The 22,673-nt window shown below is 44.0% G+C and overlaps 1 protein-coding gene across 2 annotated transcripts in view; it reads right to left on the reverse strand.

Moving 5' to 3' along the window:
- lin7a (lin-7 homolog A (C. elegans)) overlaps positions 1–22,673 on the reverse strand; it is a 54,841-nt gene that overhangs the window by 22,980 nt on the left and 9,188 nt on the right. For both annotated transcript variants that reach the window (XM_056247459.1, XM_056247460.1), the window contains exon 2: positions 4,033–4,151. In XM_056247459.1, the coding sequence (XP_056103434.1) occupies positions 4,033–4,151 (119 nt within the window). The remainder of the gene's footprint in view (positions 1–4,032; positions 4,152–22,673) is intronic.

Raw genomic sequence — 22,673 nt, forward strand, 5'->3', positions numbered from 1 at the left:
CGTGCAAAGTGGAGACCCAGGAGGAGCCGAGGAGACGGAGACCCAGGGTGACTGTGAAGGCCTGGAGGACCAAGGTGGAGACATGGGCTTGGCAGACCGGGCCGGAGTCGGTCGAGGCACAGCTGGAGACTCTGAAGTCCGAGGCACAGCCAGAGCGACGATTGACCAAGGTGGAGCCAGAGGGATGAGGGAGCCCGAGAGGTGGGGCCTGAGGGATGGCAGTCCAAGATGGAGTCTGGGGCTCGGAGGCTTGAGGTGGAGCTGAGGGATCCACAGACCAAGGCAGAGCTGACGACTGGGAAGCCTAGTGCGGATCCGAAGAGCAGGGCGAACTACCGGAGGAGCCAAGGGGGTGAAGGAAGACAGTAGAGGCAAGGCTGAGGAAATAAATGGTTTATGCAGAGGAGGAGGGAGAGAGAGGCTGGGACCATTTTCGACAAAGGAGACTTGAAGCTAAGCAGAGTCAATGGCAACGACGAAGACTTGGAGCTGGGCAGAGCCAATGATGATGAAAGCAACTTGGAGCTGTTATGTTTCAATAGCAACAAAGATGACTTGGGACTGGGCAGAACCAGCAGAGATGAAGACTGAGGGGGCTGAGGGGGACTTGGGACTAGACAGGACTAGCGAAGACTGTAGAAGTTGAAACATTATATCATCCAGCTCATCCAATATTAATTCAGTGGGAACCCAGCTAATTTCATGCACCTCAGCGACGAGAGTGTGGGAGGGGCTCCAATTTATGCCGACGAACTCCACTAATATGGCCTCCGGCTCACACGCTTTTGCCGGCTCACACACCTGTTCAGACTCCTTAGTGGGCTCTGGCTCTAGGACAAACGTCATTCTGGCTGAATCTTCGTGGTGGGCCTCTGAGTCTACGGTGGCCTCTGGCTTAAAGTCTGTGTGGGGCTTGGCTGAAGGCTGGCTGGGTTCTGGGTCCAGAGTAGCTGGCAATGTGGGGCTGGCATGAGGCAGACGATGAAGGGGAACTTACACCTAACCAGTACCCACTCCACATATTCTCATTGGGATTGTGGGTGACATACAAGATTTAGGATGTCCCTCGTGTGATCCTTGAGGGAGCGACCCCCAAGCTCGAGCAGGTACCTCAGGTAAGTTCATAATTAACCTTTTTTTTCTGGGGTCTATATCCTTTCTTGGGTTCAGTGTTCTGTCAAGGGGCAGTGTAGTTTATAATCCAAAACAGACATGCGTGACACAGAATGACAGATAAAGAGAATTTAAAATACACTAGGAACAATCAACAACTTTACACATAAAGGTTGATGACACCGAGCCATGAACTGAGGGATTGTAGGATTGTAATCAACAGAACAAGGAACAGGTGCAAAACTAATTAGACACCATTGTAAAAGACGAGAACTCAGGCAAAGACAATGACAATGGAACTAAACAGAACAAGATAATGAAACTAAACAAGACATGAACGTGACACTATAAGAGTTGGGAATACCACACCACAGCTATAATGATCATGACACAGAGGAACGATATTGTTGGAATAAAAAGGATTTTTTTTTTGTTGATAATGAAAAATAAAATTGACAGCCAATCAAAATCCACATGACTTTAAAGAGCTTGAGGATTGTAGGTTTGGATTTAAAACAGCAGATGACATAACTGCAGTGTGTGCTTATAATAAATAGAACAATATTGTCCCTTAGTGTCGACGCTAATATAGTTATTATTGTTAACTTTATTGTTATTTTTGTGAACGAGCCAGTGCTAAAATAAAAATGCAAAATGCACTTCCATAGCCAGTAAGTATTGACATATTTTCTCAATTCACTTGACATTGACATTAGTGGTAAAAAGTTAATAATTGATGTCTAAATATTTGTTTTGTGAGTATTTTTCCCCACTGTTTTTCCATATAGCTTGGCACGACCCTCCCATACTGTTTCAAAATAAACAAGCACAAGATTATACATACTCTGCCCACTACTGACAGAAAGCGCAGCTGTGGTGTCATACTAAAAGGCAGCATATAATCATCCTTGTAATAATTAATTAAATAAACAATCGAATTAGCACAATAGGCTTCTTTTCTCGCTCATGTGTTGTGCAGCGCACACACACACCCCTAAATGGGAAAAGGCAATTCCACCGGAGTAACACTGTTCATATGCTCAGGCAAAAGTACAAAAATGTGTCTGTCTGTGAGATTGGTTTTTAGTTGTTTGCTTGTGCGGTTCCAGTGTTTGAGCATTAATGGACAACGGAGATCTTAAAGTGGTTAGGATGTTGCCCTGGTGCTGCACTTCAAACCGCAGTGGCTCAGGTCAACCTCATTCTCTGAATAATTGCATTTCTGCAAGTTCACGGGAGAAGCAGAGTAAAACAGGCTCCAGTTGCCACTATCTCTGCCTGACAGACACCATCCTGTCATCGCACCCTCAACGCACATCTGTCACTAACGTCAACCTCGGATGATGCTGAGATTCCATCCCATAATTGATGATCCTCGGTATATATACCACAGCCTCTATCCATTTTCAGTTAATATTAGTTTATTAGTTTTAAATACTTCTATTTAGCTTTAACAATTTAACTTTTCAGTTTTTATTTTAATTCAGCTTTATTTCAATTAATAAAATAAATTTGTAATAGTTTTAGTGGTAATACTTTAGAATAAGTTCTCTTTTGTTAACATTAACAATGAGCAATATAGTTGTTACAGTATTTATTCATCTTTCTTAATGTTAGCCTGTTACCTTTACCAAAAAATTTTTATCAGGTTTTCAAAGGTTTGAGTCAGGTACTTTGTTTCGTTGTTGACTACTTAAATAGCCCTTTAAATAAAACACCATCAACCCCTACCCCATATACTGTACATCCAGAATACCAATTGCATGACTATGGACAAATTAGCAAATCCCCATAAAATCTTACTGATTGACATAAAATGTATATATATATATATATATATATATATATATATGGTGTTTTAATGGCTTTATATTATTATATTATACATATTCTGTTATCAAGGATATGTTTGGACAAGGAACAATTTGACACTCCCATGGATGGTCGGTCTCAGGATGCCTCACTGTTGGCACGACACAGTACTCATGCGTTCACCTTCTCTGCACCTTCTCAATCGATTTTCCAGATGTCCCAAACAGTCCGAAGGGTGCTTCATCAGAGAGAATAACTTTGCACCAGTCTTCTGGTGTCTAATTCTTGTACAGTACGTCCTGCAGAATTTCAGTCCATCTTTCGTTTTTCTTGGAGAGAAGTGGCTTCTTTGCTGCCCTTCTTAGGTTGTTTTACAAAAGTCTTGGCCTTACATGTGTGCAGATGCACTCGAAATCACCTGCTGCCAATACTGAGCAGCTCTTCACTGGTGGTGACACGATTCTGTAGCTGATTCCTCAGGAGGAGAAGGTCCTAAACCCCTCTCCTTGAAGTTCTTGATGATCTGGTAAATGGTTCTTTCAAATGCAGAATTCTTTGAAGCTATTTCCTTAAATGTGAGGCCATTTGGATGCAAAGATGATGGCTACACAGCTTTCTTTGGAGGTAACTATTCCTAACATAAGAACACAATGATTGGAAGCACTTCTTCTTTTAAAAGCAATCATGTGCTGATGATTTGATTAGTAAAAGGGCCAAAAACAGTGAACTTTGGGGTTTTGTGATAAAGTTTATTGGACTGTAAAGCTTTTTGCAAATATGTAAAATGCATCTGATCACTTTGCACAATAATCTAGAAAAATGTGAATCAACATAATAACACCTGAAGCAGCGACTTCAGTCAACACTAGTCTCATGCTCATCTGAGGAGGATGCCTCATAATCAGGGTCCTCCTCAACTTTATAATCTGTCTCAGACACATTCTCCTCTGTCACTGTCAAAGAACTGTGAAATATACACTGGAATATATCAATTTCATTTTTGGATGAACTGCCACTGGAATATAATTTTGAAAATATCTTAACTGTCACCCGTAGAATATTGCGCTAAACTCTGGAGATGACAGCAATGTTCAATGTAGGACTCACCTCTCTAATGGCCGTGCAGAACTCGCTCTGTAGAACCTTCTTCAGGGACTGCAGCTTGTGACCTGGGACGTCACCTGACTCCTGTAATTTTTCCAGCAGCTCAATTGCCCTGATGACATCTGAGATGGAAAGAGAGAAAGAAAACACAGATGTGTTTGAGTAACAGAGGGTCTGTGATTCCGAGAGAGAGAGAGAGAGAGAGAGAGAGAGAGAGAGGGTAAAGTTTGCAGTAAAGGGCAGAGAGATGGTGGAGCTGCAGCGAATCGATTGCAGGGATAATGGAAATAGACTCGCTGACGGCCAGAGGGGCCACAGAAAGCAATCAGTGCTCTCTTTACATGAAGCAAAAGACGCATCACTCTGCTGTGCCCCTGCTATTCAGCAGACCTACAGGGGACACATTCGCTGGGGTCAGTCACGGCTTGTTTCAACAAATACATATGGGTCTTTGGCACAGCTTTCACTGTCTGGGTAATCAAGCTACATCAATAAGTCATCCTCAACTATTCTCATTCATCTCAATGGCAGTTGCTCGATTGGCTAACCCGATCTCAACACAAAAACGTAATTATTTTACCAATCTGCACAGTTTGACTCGTTCAAAAAAAGGATATTTAGAAAAGAAGTATGAAGGTTTTCAACTATGAAAATACAGACCCATGAGAGAGATGCTTAGTGCTATAGTCATTTTGAAGTATAGTTGCTTTAGATGACTTTTATAATATGAAGAAAAACACTTCTTTAAATATCTTCTTTTGCATTCTGTATAGGAAATAATAGTGTGGCATTATGTTGAGTAAATGATGACAGAATTTTCATTTTTGGGTGAACCATCTCTTTAAAGCAAGCATGTACGTTTTTTACCTTGAAATATCAGTTTTAAAATCTTTATAATGGTACACTGACATCTAATAAAGGCGAATGGCTTCTGTTTGTTTCCCATGCAAATCCATAAAAAAAAAGGTCTGTTCTGGGAGTATGTAAGTTTGGTGGGCGGTTACACAGTTTTGCAAAAGGGTTGGATTGCTTTACGGCAGTCACACCATGGTTTGTCACAATACGTCACACCAACATAGCTTTAATGAAGGAGTATTATACTGTAAGAAAGGACATCATGGCAGAATCTAAGAGAACAAAGAGAATGTTGACATAATTATATTTTGCAATTGAACAAACTAATGCAGGACTACAAATTGTTTACACTGTCTTGAAGTTTGTTATAGTTTCTGTCAATCCTGTTATGCTTTTTGTTATGGTTGGAACATTGCTCACAAGATTAACATGGTTCTTCTTGGCTTTTGAAATCATTTAGCTTGCGAACAACAAATGCACCACCTGTCTACTAATTACTTCAGCGGTTTTTTTATGATAGTGAATTCCACTCACTTAACTCCAAAGTGACAAAAAAGTTGCTTTAAGCCAAGTAGCTAACCCTCCTTTAATAGGCTTGCATAAAACGGTGGCAACAGCAATATTTTAAAAGACATTCAGTATACTATTTAAAGGTTCTCTAAGCGATCCTGGGTGACGTCACTTCTTGTTGACGTTCGAACTATTGTCAAACAAAACGGAGGCTAGCTAGACCCTCCCTCCTCCTCATCCGCACACTAACCCCCCAAACCACACCCCCAAACCCTTCTTGTCGGTCATTGGCTGGAACAGTTTGTTATGTTTCGTGGTGCGGGTAAGCCCAGTTTGTTTTTGTTGCTGTTTGTGGAGCCTGGGGTGTCTGCAGAGACCGCGTTTTTTTACAGTGTGTTCAGGGGACAGGCAGCCAGCGGATAGTGAGGAGATGTTTGCTGTATGTGACAAAAAAAGTTTTGGCCTAAAAAACGCGTGACATCGCTTAGAGCACCCTTAACTATTTACTTAGAGGCAAGCTACATTTATTAGCAATTAGTAAAGGAACTTGGGTCAGTGGAGTAAGACGCTATTTATATAAAACTTGCCTTTGCATTTCAAAATACAAAACGCAGGGCAGTGGAATGAAAAAAAACCCGCAAGGTCATGAGACACAATTTTTAAAAGTTGACCTTATCTTACCTTGAGCGCCAAATTTTTAGAACATGATGCATGAGGCGTTGCAAAAAAAATGGAAGACGTGAACGCAACGGCCAAACAAGTATTTCTAGCGCATGCTTACATAGAAATACAATGGAAAAGCAGTGCAATGCAATGCAAAAACGTGTTTTTTTTTTCAAAACAACCCCCAATATGATGTAGTTACAGCACTACACACTCCAGACCAGGCTAACTGCTGAAGCTCAACGCCTTTCCACTGCACACGACATTTTGACACGACTTTCAAAATTCGCCCCCTAGAGGCAGTCAAAATGAACTTATTATCTTGCATGGCAACATGAGTAAGCCTAAACTGTCGCATTTTTCGGAAATCTTCCCCGTTAAGGTGCATCTCTTGCACTAAACGGTAACTGACTTGCAATATTTCTTTTTGCGTCTCCTGTAAAGTAATGTAAAAGCAAGAGCCTTTATCCTCCGAACTTTCACCCCGGTGGAACGAATAAATGAATGCAAACAATAAACAGCTATGCATATATAGGACAAATAACCGCCAATAATTTGACTGAAAATATGTTGCCAGACAACATTGACTAGCTGGTCTGACAGTAGCTTTTAGACTACCGTACCTGCATAGAAAAGCTTTCTCTTTGTATCTCTAAACTCATCCCCCTTTAAAACATCATTACTACAGGCATCAAAGCATCACCTTAGTAAAAAATCCACAGCCTTTGACAATAAATTAGATATAATTACTGGTAAATCAATTATAGATGGACTTTGAATGCTCCTGCTATTAAGTATAATCCGTTTTCAGGAGGACTATGATAAAATTGTATTTATGTGATGAATATCTGTCACTTACCCTGAAGGTCCTTGGTTTAAAAAAAAGTGTAGTTTTACAAATCGCTGAAGATCACGTTAAGGGTGGTTGAGCCTCTGGTCACATTTAGTGCTCAGTACGACTCGCGGTGATTTGTTTTTGTGTCAAGGCAAGCATGTGGCTAATTGTGCTCGTTCATCTTTGGACCGTGAAAAATTACACCCATTTTATGTAATGTGCAACTGTTTGGGGTGAAAAATGAGAAAAATCCTACTAAATTTTGTGTCACAAATTTACAAAAACGAGTGTCTTTCTGTCTCATACTAGCCTACATTAGATAATAACTTTGTCCAGACACAGACAGCAAAGCAAAGTAGGCCAGACCCCGACAGGAACTAATAAAACTGAACCCAGTGAGACTAGTAGAGCAGACACAAAAGCTATAATGGCCTGTGGGCTCATGGGACCACAACAGATGCAACAATCTGAGCAAAATCTCTTGCAGTCCGTTCTGTCAGTCAAATTGAGAGGAGACTTACGACCTTTTGTTCTAATCTTCAAACCCCAAATGGGCGGTACATTTTTCATGAATACCGGTATGTCACATTGTACTGAATTTGAAAGCTTTTCTGATAAAACGATAGATTCAAATTAAAGCTCTTCTGTTATTAAAGCAGCTTATTCTATCAAAAACTGACAGCTAGATCCATAACTGAGTAGTGTCCTGGCATGTCCCACTTGGCTCTGCCTCAGAAGAATGTCAGCATGACATTAATCACTCTGTTGCTACAACACGTCAGTAAAAATTGATGACTGATGCGTTTTGGTGTAAAATTGACATGAGGGCATAAACTGCGGTCTGTTGCATTAAAGAGTGTCGTTATTGTTAACTAAAACCAAAATGATTAAAATTGTTTTTGTTAATTGAAATTAAGCTGAAATAAAATGAAATATGAATATATGAAAACTTAAACTTATAAAACTTAAATGAAGATTAGAAATGTTGTCATGGGAACTAAATGAAATTAAAAAAGTTTAAGTTGACATACCGGTACTAGTAACTACTATTAACTAACAAAAAACTCTGATTAACAAATTAGTAAGTAATAGTGCTCAGTTGAATGTGTAGTTCACTATTAGCTAATCAATAACTATTTTTGTCATACCTTCCGAAGGACTGAACTACTAGTAATGTGAATAATTCATAATGTATAATTAATTATAAAGTGAAGTTCATGGTAATCCACATAAAAGCTATTTAAAACAACAATAAAACTAGTATATAATTAATATGAAAATAACATTATATTAATAACTATATTACAAGGTAGTTACCTAATTTTAGACTAATTTCTTAAAAATCTTCTCTCTTTTTTTTACATAAAAGCAGCAAAGCGAATGGAAATGAAATGCTTGAAAAATCTTCAAAAATGTGTTCCATGGACAAAATAAGGACATAAGGATGAGTAAATATGATTAATTTAATGGGCCACTCAAGCATAGTTGTGGTGTGGGAAATTTATGATTTGGAAATAATGAGGGGAAAAAACAACAGCCAGTGAATCTTTTGAAGGACAGTGGTGATGTTGTCACGAGAGCGGGAGTGAACCAGTTCTGGAGGTTATTTAGACTTTGAATGATGTTCCATAGAAAATGCTGTTGCAATAGTCAATTCCGGATGTAGTAAATGCATGAATCAAAGTTTCAGCAGCAGAGAGTGATAGACAAAGACTTCAATTTTGTGAAAACCAAAATATTCATAGCTCAGTCCATTTTTGTTTAAAAAATATATTATTTTAGGCCTATCCTACATTTCTAATAGATACACTAACGTTTGGGGTCAGAAGATTTTTCCTATAAAAAAAAAAACTTTTATTAAGCAATGATGCTTTAAATTGATCAGAAGTAACAGTAATGACTTTTACATTCATACATGATTTCTATTTCAAATAAATGCTGCTCTTTTGAAATTTTTATTAATCAAAGAATACTGAAAAAATGCAGACTGTTTTCAACATTGATAATAGTAAGAAATCCTACTTTTTAATATTACTATGATTTGCTCACGTGACACTGAAGAGTAACAGTGAAATTTCTGAAATTTCACAATATTACTGTTTTTTGTTAGCCTGGATGCCAGCCCGAACCCCACCCACAACATTTTTTGGTCGGGAAGTTCGGTCTGGACTCGATCCATTGAGGAGTAATTATGATCGGTTCAGAATTAGACGGGCCAATCAAATTGCCAGGGCGGGCTTTATACGATGATGGACAGATGATCTGCAGTTACGTAATCATGACGTTATCAAAGAGCGCCTTGGTTGAACTGTTTTTTCTCAAAGGTGACTGCAGCTGGAGAATTGAGATGTATAGATTCTGTTGTAAAAGAAATCGACAGCGCATTCATTTTAAAAGACGTACAGAGAACTGCAATCAAGGCATTTGTCCATCGGAAAGATGTGTTTGCCGTCCTTACGGGATTCGGCAAAAGTTTATTTTATCAGCTGGCTCCGATGGTCGCTAAGAAGATGGGACTCAATGAAAACCCTGTGGTCGTTGTGGTTTCTCCTGTGGTCGCACCGTCGCACTCATGGAGGACCAAGTAAAAGAAGCAACACTCATTATTTTACTACTTCTTCCAGCGTGCGTGTAGTTGAGTTCTGTTGACAATTTGCGTAGCTCATAAAAAAACACTTACTGCGTTGCTCTGATTGGTTGTAGGTTATCCAATTGAGTGCAGAGGTTTTTTTTTCCTGGTTCGGTTAAGACACGCCTCATAATCAAAGCCCTATGGAGCAGTATCAGACTCACATTCTGACTAGAATATGAGTATGACGAAGTCACGCTAGTTTTTTCTATCTTCCAAAGCCCAAACTTTTGAGCGGTAATAGGGGCATTTTTGCCTTTCATAGAGTAGAAGAGACAAGCAATGACAAACAAGATAGGATTGTTAAAAGACCTGGAGTTGGGAATCAACACAGATCAACCGTAACACTACCGTTCCATATTCAGAGTGCTGCCTATTACCACTTTAAAATGGTCACAGACTTGTAGCACATTTCCCACTGGGTGCAGGTTTCACTCACCATGGATCAATTCTGTGCGATTCAGTGGCTAGCACCCACCATTTCAATTCTGAACGGCATTTTCCATTGATTTGTATAGTTAGTAGTGCTCATTTGTCACAATTTTGAAGTCTTCACTTCCTTCCTTTCACTCTCCCTCACCGTGTTCGTCTTAAGTCCATACACGTTTGCTTTATCGATATCTTAGAAAGCTACTTAAATAACGCATGACCTTTGAAACAGACTCCCTGTTGGGAATGTGTCTATGATTCTTTAATGGGCCGTTCTATAGGTTTTGGGACAGAGCCACTGGCTCAATGGTACACTTCATAATATTGACAATGTAATTACAGCGTATGCTCAGAATAAAGGTATATGTTATTACAATTGACCAACTTTGAGATCTCTGTCCTTGCCTCAGATCTGATGCTCAAAATACCAGCAGAGGCTCATTAGGATTATTTGTCTCTACCTACAACTCCGAAACCATAACTATACATACACTCACCGGCCACTTTATTAGGTACACCTGTCCAACTGCTCGTTAACACTTAATTTCTAAGCAGCCAATCACATGGCGGCAACTACGTGCATTTAGGCATGTAGACATGGTCAAGACAATCTCCTGCAGTTCAAACCGAGCATCAGTATGGGGAAGAAAGGTGATTTGAGTGACTTTGAACGTGGCATGATTGTTGGTGCCAGAAGGGCTGGTCTGAGTATTTCAGAAACTGCTAATCTACTGGGATTTTCACGCACAACCATCTCTAGGGTTTACAGAGAATGGTCCGAAAAAGAAAAAACATCCAGTGAGCGGCAGTTCTGTGGGCGGAAATGCCTTGTTGATGCCAGAGGTCAGAGGAGAATGGCCAGACTGGTTCGAGCTGATAGAAGGGCAACAGTGACTGAAATAACCACTCGTTACAACCGAGGTATGCAGCAAAGCATTTGTGAAGCCACAACACGCACAACCTTGAGGCGGATGGGCTACAACAGCAGAAGACTCCACCGGGTACCACTCATCTCCACTACAAATAGGAAAAAGAGGCTACAATTTGCAAGAGCTCACCAAAATTGAACAGTTGAAGACTGGAAAAATGTTGCCTGGTCTGATGAGTCTCGATTTCTGTTGAGACATTCAGATGTTAGAGTCAGAATTTGGCGTAAACAGAATGAGAACATGGAACCATCATGCCTTGTTACCACTGTGCAGGCTGGTGGTGGTGGTGTAATGGTGTGGGGGATGTTTTCCTGGCACACTTTAGGCCCCTTAGTGCCAATTGGGCATCGTTTAAATGCCACGGCCTACCTGAGCATTGTTTCTGACCATGTCCATCCCTTTATGGCCACCATGTACCCATCCTCTGATGGCTACTTCCACCATGTCACAAAGCTCTAATCATTTCAAATTGGTTTCTTGAACATGACAATGAGTTCACTGTACTAAAATGGCCTCCACAGTCACCAGATCTCAACCCAATAGAGCATCTTTGGGATGTGGTGGAACGGGAGATTCGCATCATGGATGTGCAGCCGACAAATCTGCGGCAACTGTGTGATGCCATCATGTCAATATGGACCAAACTCCCTGAGGAATGCTTCCAGCACCTTGTTGAATCTATGCCACGAAGAATTGAGGCAGTTCTGAAGGCAAAAGGGGGTCCAACCCATTACTAGCATGGGGTACCTAATAAAGTGGCCGGTGAGTGTACATTTCACTGCAGTTTCCAGTTTAAAATTATGCCAACTGTTATTCCTTTTAACGCAAATGATGATTTCAGGTTATAGATTAATAAAGACTTATTTCTTGCACAATACTATGTTATCACATTTTTTCAAAGTACATGATTTGTAAACTAATACATTTTTACATTTTCATCACATACATAGTTATGTATGGCTTTTCTGAAGTAGTAAACTTGCTCGGTCGCTAACCTGGTACAACACTATTTTTGTGGAGCACGTGGGTATGTGAGTCACGATTAAAGAGTTCAAAGACTTGTAGATGCAAGCTAACTTGGCATGGTTGCTTCAGCAAATGCGTTTTTACCTCACGTTTTCTTTTGGTTAGGTTTACGGTAGGGTTTAGTGTAGGTGCTATGTTATTTCTTATATAACACATTAACCTTGCGCCACTTAACAGACACTTAATTTCCGAACTGCCACAACACGTAAGAACAAACGTAATAAAATGTTGCCAGATTAATGTTCATCTGGATAAAACGGAATGAGCTTTTAACACCACTCGCTGGACATTTCCTTCTGTTTTCCCAACAACAGAGTGCATGACATCAGATTAGTGAAGGTGACCTTTGCAGTCATGTCCTGTGGCAGCTTTCACAGATCCACATATGTACAGCAGCTCCACAGCATGTGACAACCTTTTCTTCATTAATCCTGAGCTGAAGCTCCATCATTACCGGCGGATTTCTGCCGAGAGGACGGTCTGGAGTCGTGTATGGGGTAATGAGCCGTCTTGAACATACTGGTGTCCTTTCAGCCAGCACAGGAAACTGTGTAAACACTCCTTTTCACATTTATGTCTCATTACCGGGAGGTCAGAGGATGACCATGAATGACATTCTCTTTGTGACTCATACCTCTTTTGTGTGTCTTGATTCGGATGTTTCTGTCTCTGTTCATGGTCTCTCTCGCTCATTAACAGTATTTTAGAAAGTTACTGAATTTAGGCTACTGTTTTTAAGCTGCTTTAAAGATCAACTTTTAGATGACACAAATGTGTTGTGCCGTACACATTGCCTAAGACCTTTCGTCCTGTTTATAAGGAGCATAGTTATCTTACCATGGGTGTCACTTTGTATTATGTTTGGGGGGGATAGGTTGTGTACAGATGGGCCGGTTATGTCATGAATATTAATTAGGTTATGCACAAACAATTTGAATTTTCGATAAATACATGCTTTTCATAACCAGGTAGTATCTGGATATTATTTAGCTGAATTGCATTTGTACCTTGTATTTCAATAGGGGCCATTCATGCTGACCAATTCAAATCCAGAATCAAATTCAGTCCTGGGAATGTATAGGTCAGATGATAAATATGTGGATCAGCAGGTGACTGTCAAGAATAGCACTTTGGTCTGGCAGTAATGTTTTCGCTTTGAATTTGGGGGTTTGGGGTTCCAGATTGCAGATGTATGTCAGTGAATGTTTATCAGTATTTATTTGGGAACATATTTGTTTATTGTTTTGTGATTTCACTAGAATGGATAGAGAGTTCTGGAAAGTGATAAAGTGGAGCACGTCTAAGAACTGTATGTGGGAGAAAATTTGTCACTGTCGCTTTGTGCTGCTGATGAAAACTGTAAAAATTACTCAATATAACACAGAAACGAAATGAATCATGCTCAACAGTTGGTGATGCTTTCTCTGTAAGATGTATTAGATACGTCCCTGCCATTAGTAGGGATTGAGAAAGTGGTGGGGATACAATTAGCTTTGACCGAAATTAATAAAAACACCCATTATAATTGATGCCAATGTATCTTGCAATTGCGTATTTGAGACTTACTTTGTTATCATTAGCTCTGTAAATCTCAAAAAGGGTAGGAGAGCAGCCCATGCTTTTTTAGCCAATCACAAACCACCTTTTACAGGTATTGGTTTGCTGGAACGATGGGGCGCGTGGTTGAAGGGATGGGATTATCTAATTATAGTGGAAGTTAGCAAAACGGCTGTAATCACTTACAGCACCTTTAACTATATTGAGCTGAAACTCTATACCCTCATGTAAGGATCTGATGCCTTAATATTAACTGTCGAAAGATCAATCACCATAATGTCCTTTAATGGGCAAACTTATTTATAAAAAATAAATGGACTGATTAATGCATTTGTGGAGATTGGTAATGACTATATCTTCGAGGGAACACGAAACAGCATTTCGAAGATAAATTCATCCATTAACAAAGATGAAAAAAGCCTCTAAAAGCATTTCAAGCTCCTGCATCATGCACAGCTATTACAGATAGGATTAATTCTCTGTGGCGCCTCGGGTTTTCTTCCAGCTTTCAGTGAACAGCCATCCTGGGCTTGGTTTATTAGTACAAGTCTCATCTCGGTAAAGTCTTTTCACACACATCTGAGTGACACATGTCATCATTTAGCAGGAAAAGGGAAACATCGTAGCACACATTGTTATTCCTATGTGTGGGGGCTAAATCCGTCGGATTCAGATTTGCATGGTGGCAGCTCAAGGCCCTGTGTGGATCTAGCCTGGGATTTACGTCACGTCTATTAGCGCAGGCTCACAAACAGGAGATTTAAAGGGCTTGGTGATGTACACACTCCAGGTTTGTGATTGGTATTAAACTATATTACTATGGAGACCGGTAGGTGCAGCGGAGGGGGCTGCAAATGCGTTGGCAATGGAATGGAAGAGTACACTATTATTTATCTGTTCTCATAATGTGTGGTCTTCCAACAAGAAATAAGTTAGAGTGATTGTGTAATTTTCGCACCTTTAAATGTAAAACCCACATGGGGTTGCCTGCCCACACGGATCTGTGAGTAAGCATTGGGGGCAAAGATAGCGCAGAGATAGAGTATTCAGCCTTCCAGTGTATTGAACTGCACTACGTCTACGGAATGGAGACCCGACTCTCCATTCAAACCACTGTAGCCTTCAGCATTGCTGCTAATGGTGTAAGGGCCACCATGATCCTATTTTTTTCCACAAACACACTGTGGATTGAGACCACATAGTAAAAACACAGCTTAGACCAATAGATAATTCACCAAAGACTTCCCTATTGTCTACAGGCTTTAGCTCGATTATTTTCATATTTATACAGTTTTCACAGCAATCATGCTTAGAATCTCTGTACCAATGAATTATGGTATCATGACGAGTTTGAGGTTTGAAGAATATCATTTTACATTTTGTTGAATTTATCTGACAAAATACAAACTCGGCAACAGTGCCAACGAAGTATTAAATAATTTGTGAGAGATATTGAGCTTCTCAAAAAGATGTTGGTTGCTATGAACAGACAGTTATATCTGTTTTAAGGTTTCTATTACTAATTTATGTTCAATTTGTTGAGTCACAAACTTCACTTGTTTCTCCTAGACAGCTATGAGATTGACAACAAATGGAGACTTTTTCAGATTATTTTCCAGAGAAAATACCCCCATTATTAGCACATGTGTGAATAACAGAGTCTGCAAAGTTAGATACCAAAGTCTGTAGGAAAAAGAGAGAGATTTCAAAAAAGAGGGTTCAGTGGGGCTGTATGCCAACAATAATTTGTTTATTGTTTAAATTCTAATAAGGAATTTTAGAATAAACGTTTCAGACAAAGTTGATACTTAAATGAAATTCAACTGAGAACTCTAAAAGTCTCATAAGGTTTTTCCTCTGGGTTACACATTCATTATGAGGATGTGAATTTAAATGATGCTGACAGTAGACCAGATTTTGCATTGGAAATTATATTAAATATTCGCAGTGCAGTCTTCTAGAATTCATTTGCATGATTATTAATTAATTTATAGCTAGATGAACCCATTAACTTAAGAGGAACAAGTGAATATAAATTGATCTTGGTATATAGCAACAATCAGACAAAAACTTAGTAAAAGATAGAGCGGATGTTTTTAACCAAAAATCAACCTTTTTAACAGAAACGGATGTTATAGTAATTCAAAGGTAAAAGGAACTTTTTGTACAAGGAAAAATATACTGTAAAACAAAATAAAATACCTACAGGGGAAAAAGAAACATCAACACTACAAATCAAGAACGGCGGGACGCTGTTTGTCTAACTCTAAAGGAGTGACCAAATCTCTTCAGAGACTCAGTGTTGTCTTTCAAGTGAGACTAAAACGAATCGGTTACCTAACGTAACCTCGGTTCTCTCTAGATGAGGGAACGAGTATTGCGTAAGCTAGCTTACGCTATGGGAAAGATTCATCTTTTCTGAGAATTTGAAGCCAAAAAATTATCCTATAATTTTTTATCCATTGTCAACGCAGTTCAGCTGCAGCAGACCATGAGCGGGCTAGCTAGCAGCTCATTGGTTCGCTCACAGAGAACTGCTTAAGCCTATGAGGAGACGCGGATTAACTCTCGGCCAATGAGAGTCTGACCTGCTCTCATTGCGTCAGAGCCCGCCGAAACGGGCGTGGTCAGAGAGTATAAATTAGCGTCCCCAGGCTGTAAACTCTGGTTTTCATAGAATGAAGCGAGAACGCTAGGAGCACAAGCATGGCCAGGAACGCAATACTCGTTCCCTCATCTAGAGAGAACCGAGGTTACATTAGGTAACCGATTCGTTCTCTTACGAGAGGTTCTCTCGTATTGCGTAAGCTAGCTTACGCTACGGGAACACCTGGTCAACGCCGTGCGTGCTAAGCATCCACTATGAGTCCCAGGGGAGACCCCGGGGAACCCTTACGAGTGGGAATAATTATATGTACCTGTGGCAAACCCTCTCTCGGGTCTGGCCTTGACCTGGCGAGGGGGCTTGCATGTTCCAGTGACCCTGGAGAGCGATTCCGTCGGGAGCTCGCTCCTGGTAGGGTCACCCTAGGCGGGCCGGTCTCCAGGGTAGGTTCCAGACAAACAAAGACCCCAGCATGTCGGTATGCTGCAAGGTGGCAGCCCCACCAACCGACTATCCTGCGGAGGGCTAACAACCCACCCAGGAGAAACTATTTTGTTACGAAACCGATCAGAGAAAGTAGCTGGACAGCCCAACACGGTAACGGACCCCTGCCTGCCCCCGACCAACGAGTACGGTTAAACCTTCGCCGCAGTACCCGAGTCGCCACATGGAATGTCCAGACACTCCATGTGTCCAGAGAGCTCTGCCGCTATAACATCTCCTTGGCAGGGCTCTGTGAAGTTCGATGGCACGGCAATGGCGAAACAACAGCAGGCGACCATTGCTATTTCTGGAGTGGCCCCGAGAGACGGACGACGGGCCTTTATGGCGTGGCACTTGCCATCCCAAAGGCCCTCCGCAAATCCCTCATCAACTGGACACCCCTGAGCGACAGATTACTGTCAGCCCGCTTTCTCCACCAACATGGCAAGATGACAGTAATCGTTGCTTATGCCCCCACCGATGTCGCTGATGAGGATGCAAAGGACGCCTTCTTTGACCAACTCCATCAGGCTGTTGGCCAAGCCTCACCACACGACATCACCATCATCCTCACCGATGCCAATGCCTCTCTGTCTAGCAGTGATCGGTCCACAGGCTCACCTGTCGGCACAACCTTTGCTGACAGGTCCACAAACGACAATGGTAACCGCCTTCTCCTTCTCTGCCATCACAACAACCTCTGCGTTGCTGATACCTGGTTTCCCCGGAAGCTTATCCATCACTGGACATGGTACAGCCCAGATGGCAGAACCAGGAAAGCGCTGGACCATATCCTCATCTCTCGACGTTGGAAGCCGTTTGTCACCAACTGCCGCGTGTACCGAGGAGCAGAGCTTGGCAACACAGACCATCGCTTGCTGGTGGCCCAGCTCAAGTTAAAGCTGCGAGCCAACCAGCACACTAAGACTCAGCCTCGCCTCGACTCCTCCCTACTCAGTGATCCAAACATCGCCACAGAATTCAGTTGCGCCATCCGCCGCACCTTTGATAACCTGACTATCGACAAGGTGAACGACTGGCAGACCTTCAAGGAAAGTGTCATCCAGTCAGCTCACAATGTCTTCGGATGCTTTCGACCTTCCCCGAAAAAGCCTTGGATATCGGAGAGGACACTCCACATCATTGACCGGCGGCGTGAGGCCCAGCTCCGAGGCGACATGGCGGAGAATCAGCGACTGAACCGCCAGCGCAATGTGGCTATAGCCGAGGATAGGGAGAAGTTCTGGCAAGCAGAAGCTAAACACCTAGAGTCCGCGGCCAATAACAACAATATGAGCCGGGTCTTCAGTCTGCTGCGCCAAGCCCGTAATGGTCCACGCATCAAGACAGCCCTGGTGAAAGATTCCGATGGCAACCTTATAGCAACTGAAGCAAACTGCCTCGAACGCTGGAAAGAGCACTTCAGCCTCCTTCTGCAGCACGGTACCTCCCCAGCCGATACCACCATCTCATCGGCCGCTAATGCTGCAGTCCTTAGTGCTGTCTGCAGTACAGACCCTGTCACACCTGAGGAAGTCAGAGCCGCTCTGAAAAAAATTAACAACAGGAAAGCCCCCGGCATCTGTGCAATAACCGCTGAGATGCTAAAACCCGGCGGTGAAACCATCATCGAGTGGCTTACCCACATATTCAATGAGGTGTGGGAGACAGAGAGGCTTCCCAGCGACTGGACCAGAGGAGTCATTTTGCCCTTCTGGAAACATAAGGGCGACAGGTTAGTCTGCGGCAACCACAGAGGCATTACCCTTCTCTCCATCCCCGGCAAGCTCTTTACCAGGATCTTGCTCACTCGTGCTCTCCCAGCCATCAGAAGCAGCTGCTTCATGCCTAACCGCTCCACAACAGACCAAATCTCCGCCGTTCGCTTGTTGATAGAGAAGACCTATGAATTCCGTAAAGATCGCCATCTTTACATCGGGTTCATAGATCTGAAGGCTGCCTTTGACACCGTTTGCCACACTTCACTGTGGAGTATCCTACACGCCCTTGGAGCACCGCCCAAGATCGTTGCCTTGTTCAAGCTGCAGAGACTCAGACTGGTTTTCCATCTCCAGTGGCGTTCACCAGGGCTGCGTGGCTGCTTCTGACCTCTTCAACTGCATCATTGACCATCTGATGTCTAGGGTGTGTGAGCGGGTCCCTAGAGTGTCCTTCGGCAGTTACCACCTGACTGACCACCTGCATCCTGCTCAGCACGTCCTACAACCAGTTGAGAGATGCTCTGGGCATATACAGCGAAGAGGCTGAGAAGCTTGGCCTTCAGGTGAGCTGGACAAAAACCAAGTTCATGTATGTCGGTGACGGACCGCATCCAACTTCCCTGCGGCTTGGCAATTACATTGTAGAGCCTGTCAAGAACTTTGTGTATCTGGGATCCTTAGTGACAGACAACGGGGAGCTAAAACCAGAGATTACCCGCAGAAGAGCCCTGGCTGCATCAGCCATGCAGTCTCTCTGGAAACCACTCTGGTGGCATCAGACCATCTCACGCAAGACGAAGCTCCGGATTTACAACTCAGAAGTACTCTCCATCCTGCTTTATGGCTCGGAGACTTGGCCCTTAAATAAGACATTGACTGCGAGATTAGATGGCTTTGATAGCAGGGCCCTCAGGACCATCGAGAACATCAGGTGGCCCCAGCGGGTTTCCAATCAAGTGCTTAGAGCCCGCACGTGCCAGCCCAGAGCATCCTGCCTGGCTGCGCAACGTCGCACCCGCTGGCTCGGCCATATCTTCCGTCTCCCTCCTGACCATCCGACGAGAGCCATTCTCCAGTTTGATCCGAGGGCCGCAGGCTGGAGACAACCACGAGGTAAACCCCGCACCCGATGGCTCGACGTCCTTGCGAGCGACCTCCAACAACATGGAGTTGCTGTGGAGGAGGCAGAGCAGCTGGCACAAGACCGTCAGCACTGGAAACAACTGGTTCATCTGGTCGGCTCAACGCACAGGGATGGGACGCCCCCCCACCCATCGCAGGAGCCAAAATGAAAATGAAATGATGTGACAAAGGCCAGCAGAGCGGGCCAGAGATTGTGTCGTACATAAGCACATGATAGAGAGGGACAGAGCGAAACCGGTCTGTGTGAATGACTCCCTATAGTGCAGCTCAACCAGAAGAGCTGTAACATACTAGACTGCTAGTAGTTTAGCCTGCAAGGCGGGAACTTCCAGATTGTAAAATCTGACAAAGGTGGAGCGGGAAGCCCATCCCGCTGCCACACAAATGTCATGAATGGAAATTCCGCTGGACCATGCCCACGATGAGGCCATGCCTCTAGTGGAATGAGCCCTGATGCCCAGAGGGCATGGCAGGTCTTTTGATGCGTATGCGGCTGCAATGGCATCAACTCTCCATCTGGATAGAGTCTGTTTCGAGGCGGCCAACCCCTTGGTGCGCCCACCGAACGAAACAAAAAGCTGCTCGGATCGTCTGACCGGAGCAGTGCGAGTAATGTATAATCTCAGGGCCCTGACCGGACACAGGAGATAGAGTCAGATTCGCTATCGGATGCAGGCAGAGCCGATAGGAAAATAAATTGTGCCCTGAACGGGGTACCAATCGCTTTTGGGACATAACCATGTCTAGGTTTGAGAACGACTAAGGAGTCATTGGGCCCAAACTCGAGACAGGAAGCGCTAATGGACAGCGCGTGAAGGTCTCCCACACGTTTTACTGACGCGAGCGCGAGCAGAAAAACTGTTTTGAGCGAAAGGTATTTGAGGTCCACGGTGTTTAGCGGTTCGAATGGAGGGGCTTTCATAGCTTCGAGAACTATGGAAAGGTCCCAAATTGGCACCGAAGGGGGGTGTGGGGGGTTCATCCTTCTAGCTCCTCTGAGGAAGCGGATGACCAAGCCATCTTTGCCCAGTGACTGGCCGCGCCGGGGTTCAACGAACGCTGCGACGGCTGCCACATACACCTTGAGAGTGGACGGGGACCTGCCCATGTCCAACATCTCTTGGAGAAAAACTAGCAAGGAAGGAGCCTCGCATAACCGTGGGTCCCAGTTTCTGTCGGTGCACCATTTAGAGAACACAGACCATTTAGACGCATAGAGCCTTCTAGTAGAAGCCGCTCTAGCCTGTATGATCGTGTTTAACACTCCCTCTGGCAAAGCAACGGGTAGTTGTTGATCACCCACGCATGTAGCACCCAGCGCTCTGGGTGGGGATGCCAGATAGTGCCGCGAGCTTGAGAGAGGAGATCTGCTCTGATTGGAATGGGCCACGGGGCTGTCTGTGACAGCTGAGTGAGCTCCGGAAACCAAGTCTGACCCTCCCAACGCGGGGCTATGAGGAGCACCGAGTGGCGTATTTCCCTGATTCTCTGAAGCACCTGTGGTAGCAGAGAAACCGGAGGGAATGCATAAAGCGGGCGGCTGGGCCAGGTCTTGGCTAGCGCGTCCTCGCTCTTTAAGAAAAATATTGGGCAGTGGGTGTTCTCTTCTGAGGCGAAGAGGTCCCCCTCTGCTCTGCCGAATATTCGCCACAGCTTTTGGACTGTAAGAGTGTGCAGGGACCATTCCCCGGGGGGAATGGGGTTCCTGGACAGACTGTCTGGACCGTCGTTCAGATGACCCGGCACGTGCGTCGCTCTGAGCAAGAGCAGGTGACACTGAGACCAAACTAAGATGCGTTCTGTCAGCCGGAGGAGATTCCTGGATCTGACTCCGCCCTGACGGTTTAGATAGGAGACCACAGCTATATTGTCCGAACGGATCAGCATGTGGTGACCGTGAATGCGCGGAAGAAAGCGCGTGAGCGCGTTCTCGACCGCCAGCATCTCCAAACAGTTTATGTGGAGGAGGCTCTCCTGAGCTGACCAGGGGCCGAAGGCCGGTGAGCCCTCGCAGACCGCACCCCAACCCGTGTTGGATGCGTCTGTCGAGATGACTTTTCGGCGAGAAAAGGTCCCCATGGAAACGCCCCGCTGAAACCATTCTGCCACAGTCCATGGCTGCAGAGCTGTGATACAGGTCTGCATTACTTTTATCAGCTGGCGGCCTGTGGTCCACACACGGCTCTTCAACCAGAGCTGAAGCGGGCGCATGCGCAGTAACCCCAGCTGGAGCACCGCGGAGGCTGAGGCCATGTAACCCAACGCCTTCTGAAAAGTTTTCAGAGGTGTGAGTCTGTTCATCTGAAAAGATGCGGCGAGACGCTGAACACGGCGCGCGCGCTGTGTTGACAGACGAGCCGTCATCGTGACCGAGTCTACCCAAGAAGGAGATAGTCTGACTGGGTTGTAGTGCGCTCTTTGTCCAGTTGACAGAGAGGCCCAAAGCTTTCAGATGGTCGAGGAGAACTGTACGATGAGACAGTAGCTCTCTCTGTGATTGTGCCAAAATCAGCCAGTCGTCCAAAAAGTTCAGTATTCGCAGCCCCTGACTCCGCAGGGGGGCGAGCGCCGCATCCAAGCACTTCGTGATCGTACGGGGTGCTAGGGATAGGCTGACCGGAAGGACGGTGTATTGATAAACCTGGCCTTCGAAGGCGAAACGTAAGAATGGCCTGTGAAGGGGATTTATCTGAATCTGAAAGTAATCATCTTTCAGATCTAGTGAAATGAACCAGTCCCCCTGGCGCACATGCGCGAGGAGTTTTCTGATAGTGAGCATTTTGAACGGTCTCTTCATGAGAACTTTGTTCAGAAATCTGAGGTCTAAGATTGGTCTGAGGCCGCCGTCTTTCGTGGGAACCAGAAAATAACGTCCGTAAAACCCCGACTCGCTCATAGACAGAGGAACTCTCTCTATAGCCCTTTTGCACAATAGTTTTGCTATCTCTGAACGGAGCAGTGTCACTGCTTCTGGGTTCACAATAGTTTTTAGCCGCGCTCGAAAACGTGGAGGGCGGCGGTGAAACTGTAATCGATAGCCTAGCCTTATTGTGTTTAGCACCCACTGGGAAATTCCCGGAATAGCTTCCCACGCTCTGAAGTGTAACGCTAAGGGGTGAATGGCTACATGGTCCCCGTTGCTGCACATAGCGGGCTGCATGTTTATGACAGCGGGACTTACACTCAGAGAGGAGTTTAAGGGCCGTGTAACAGAGTGAGCAGAGGTGGGACGCGCACACGGGCTCGTGTGCGCACTTAT

This window comes from Rhinichthys klamathensis, unplaced genomic scaffold (assembly GCF_029890125.1).
Source record: "Rhinichthys klamathensis goyatoka isolate OS25496 unplaced genomic scaffold, OSU_Roscu_1.1 h1tg000048l_1, whole genome shotgun sequence".
Taxonomy (NCBI): domain Eukaryota; kingdom Metazoa; phylum Chordata; class Actinopteri; order Cypriniformes; family Leuciscidae; genus Rhinichthys; species Rhinichthys klamathensis.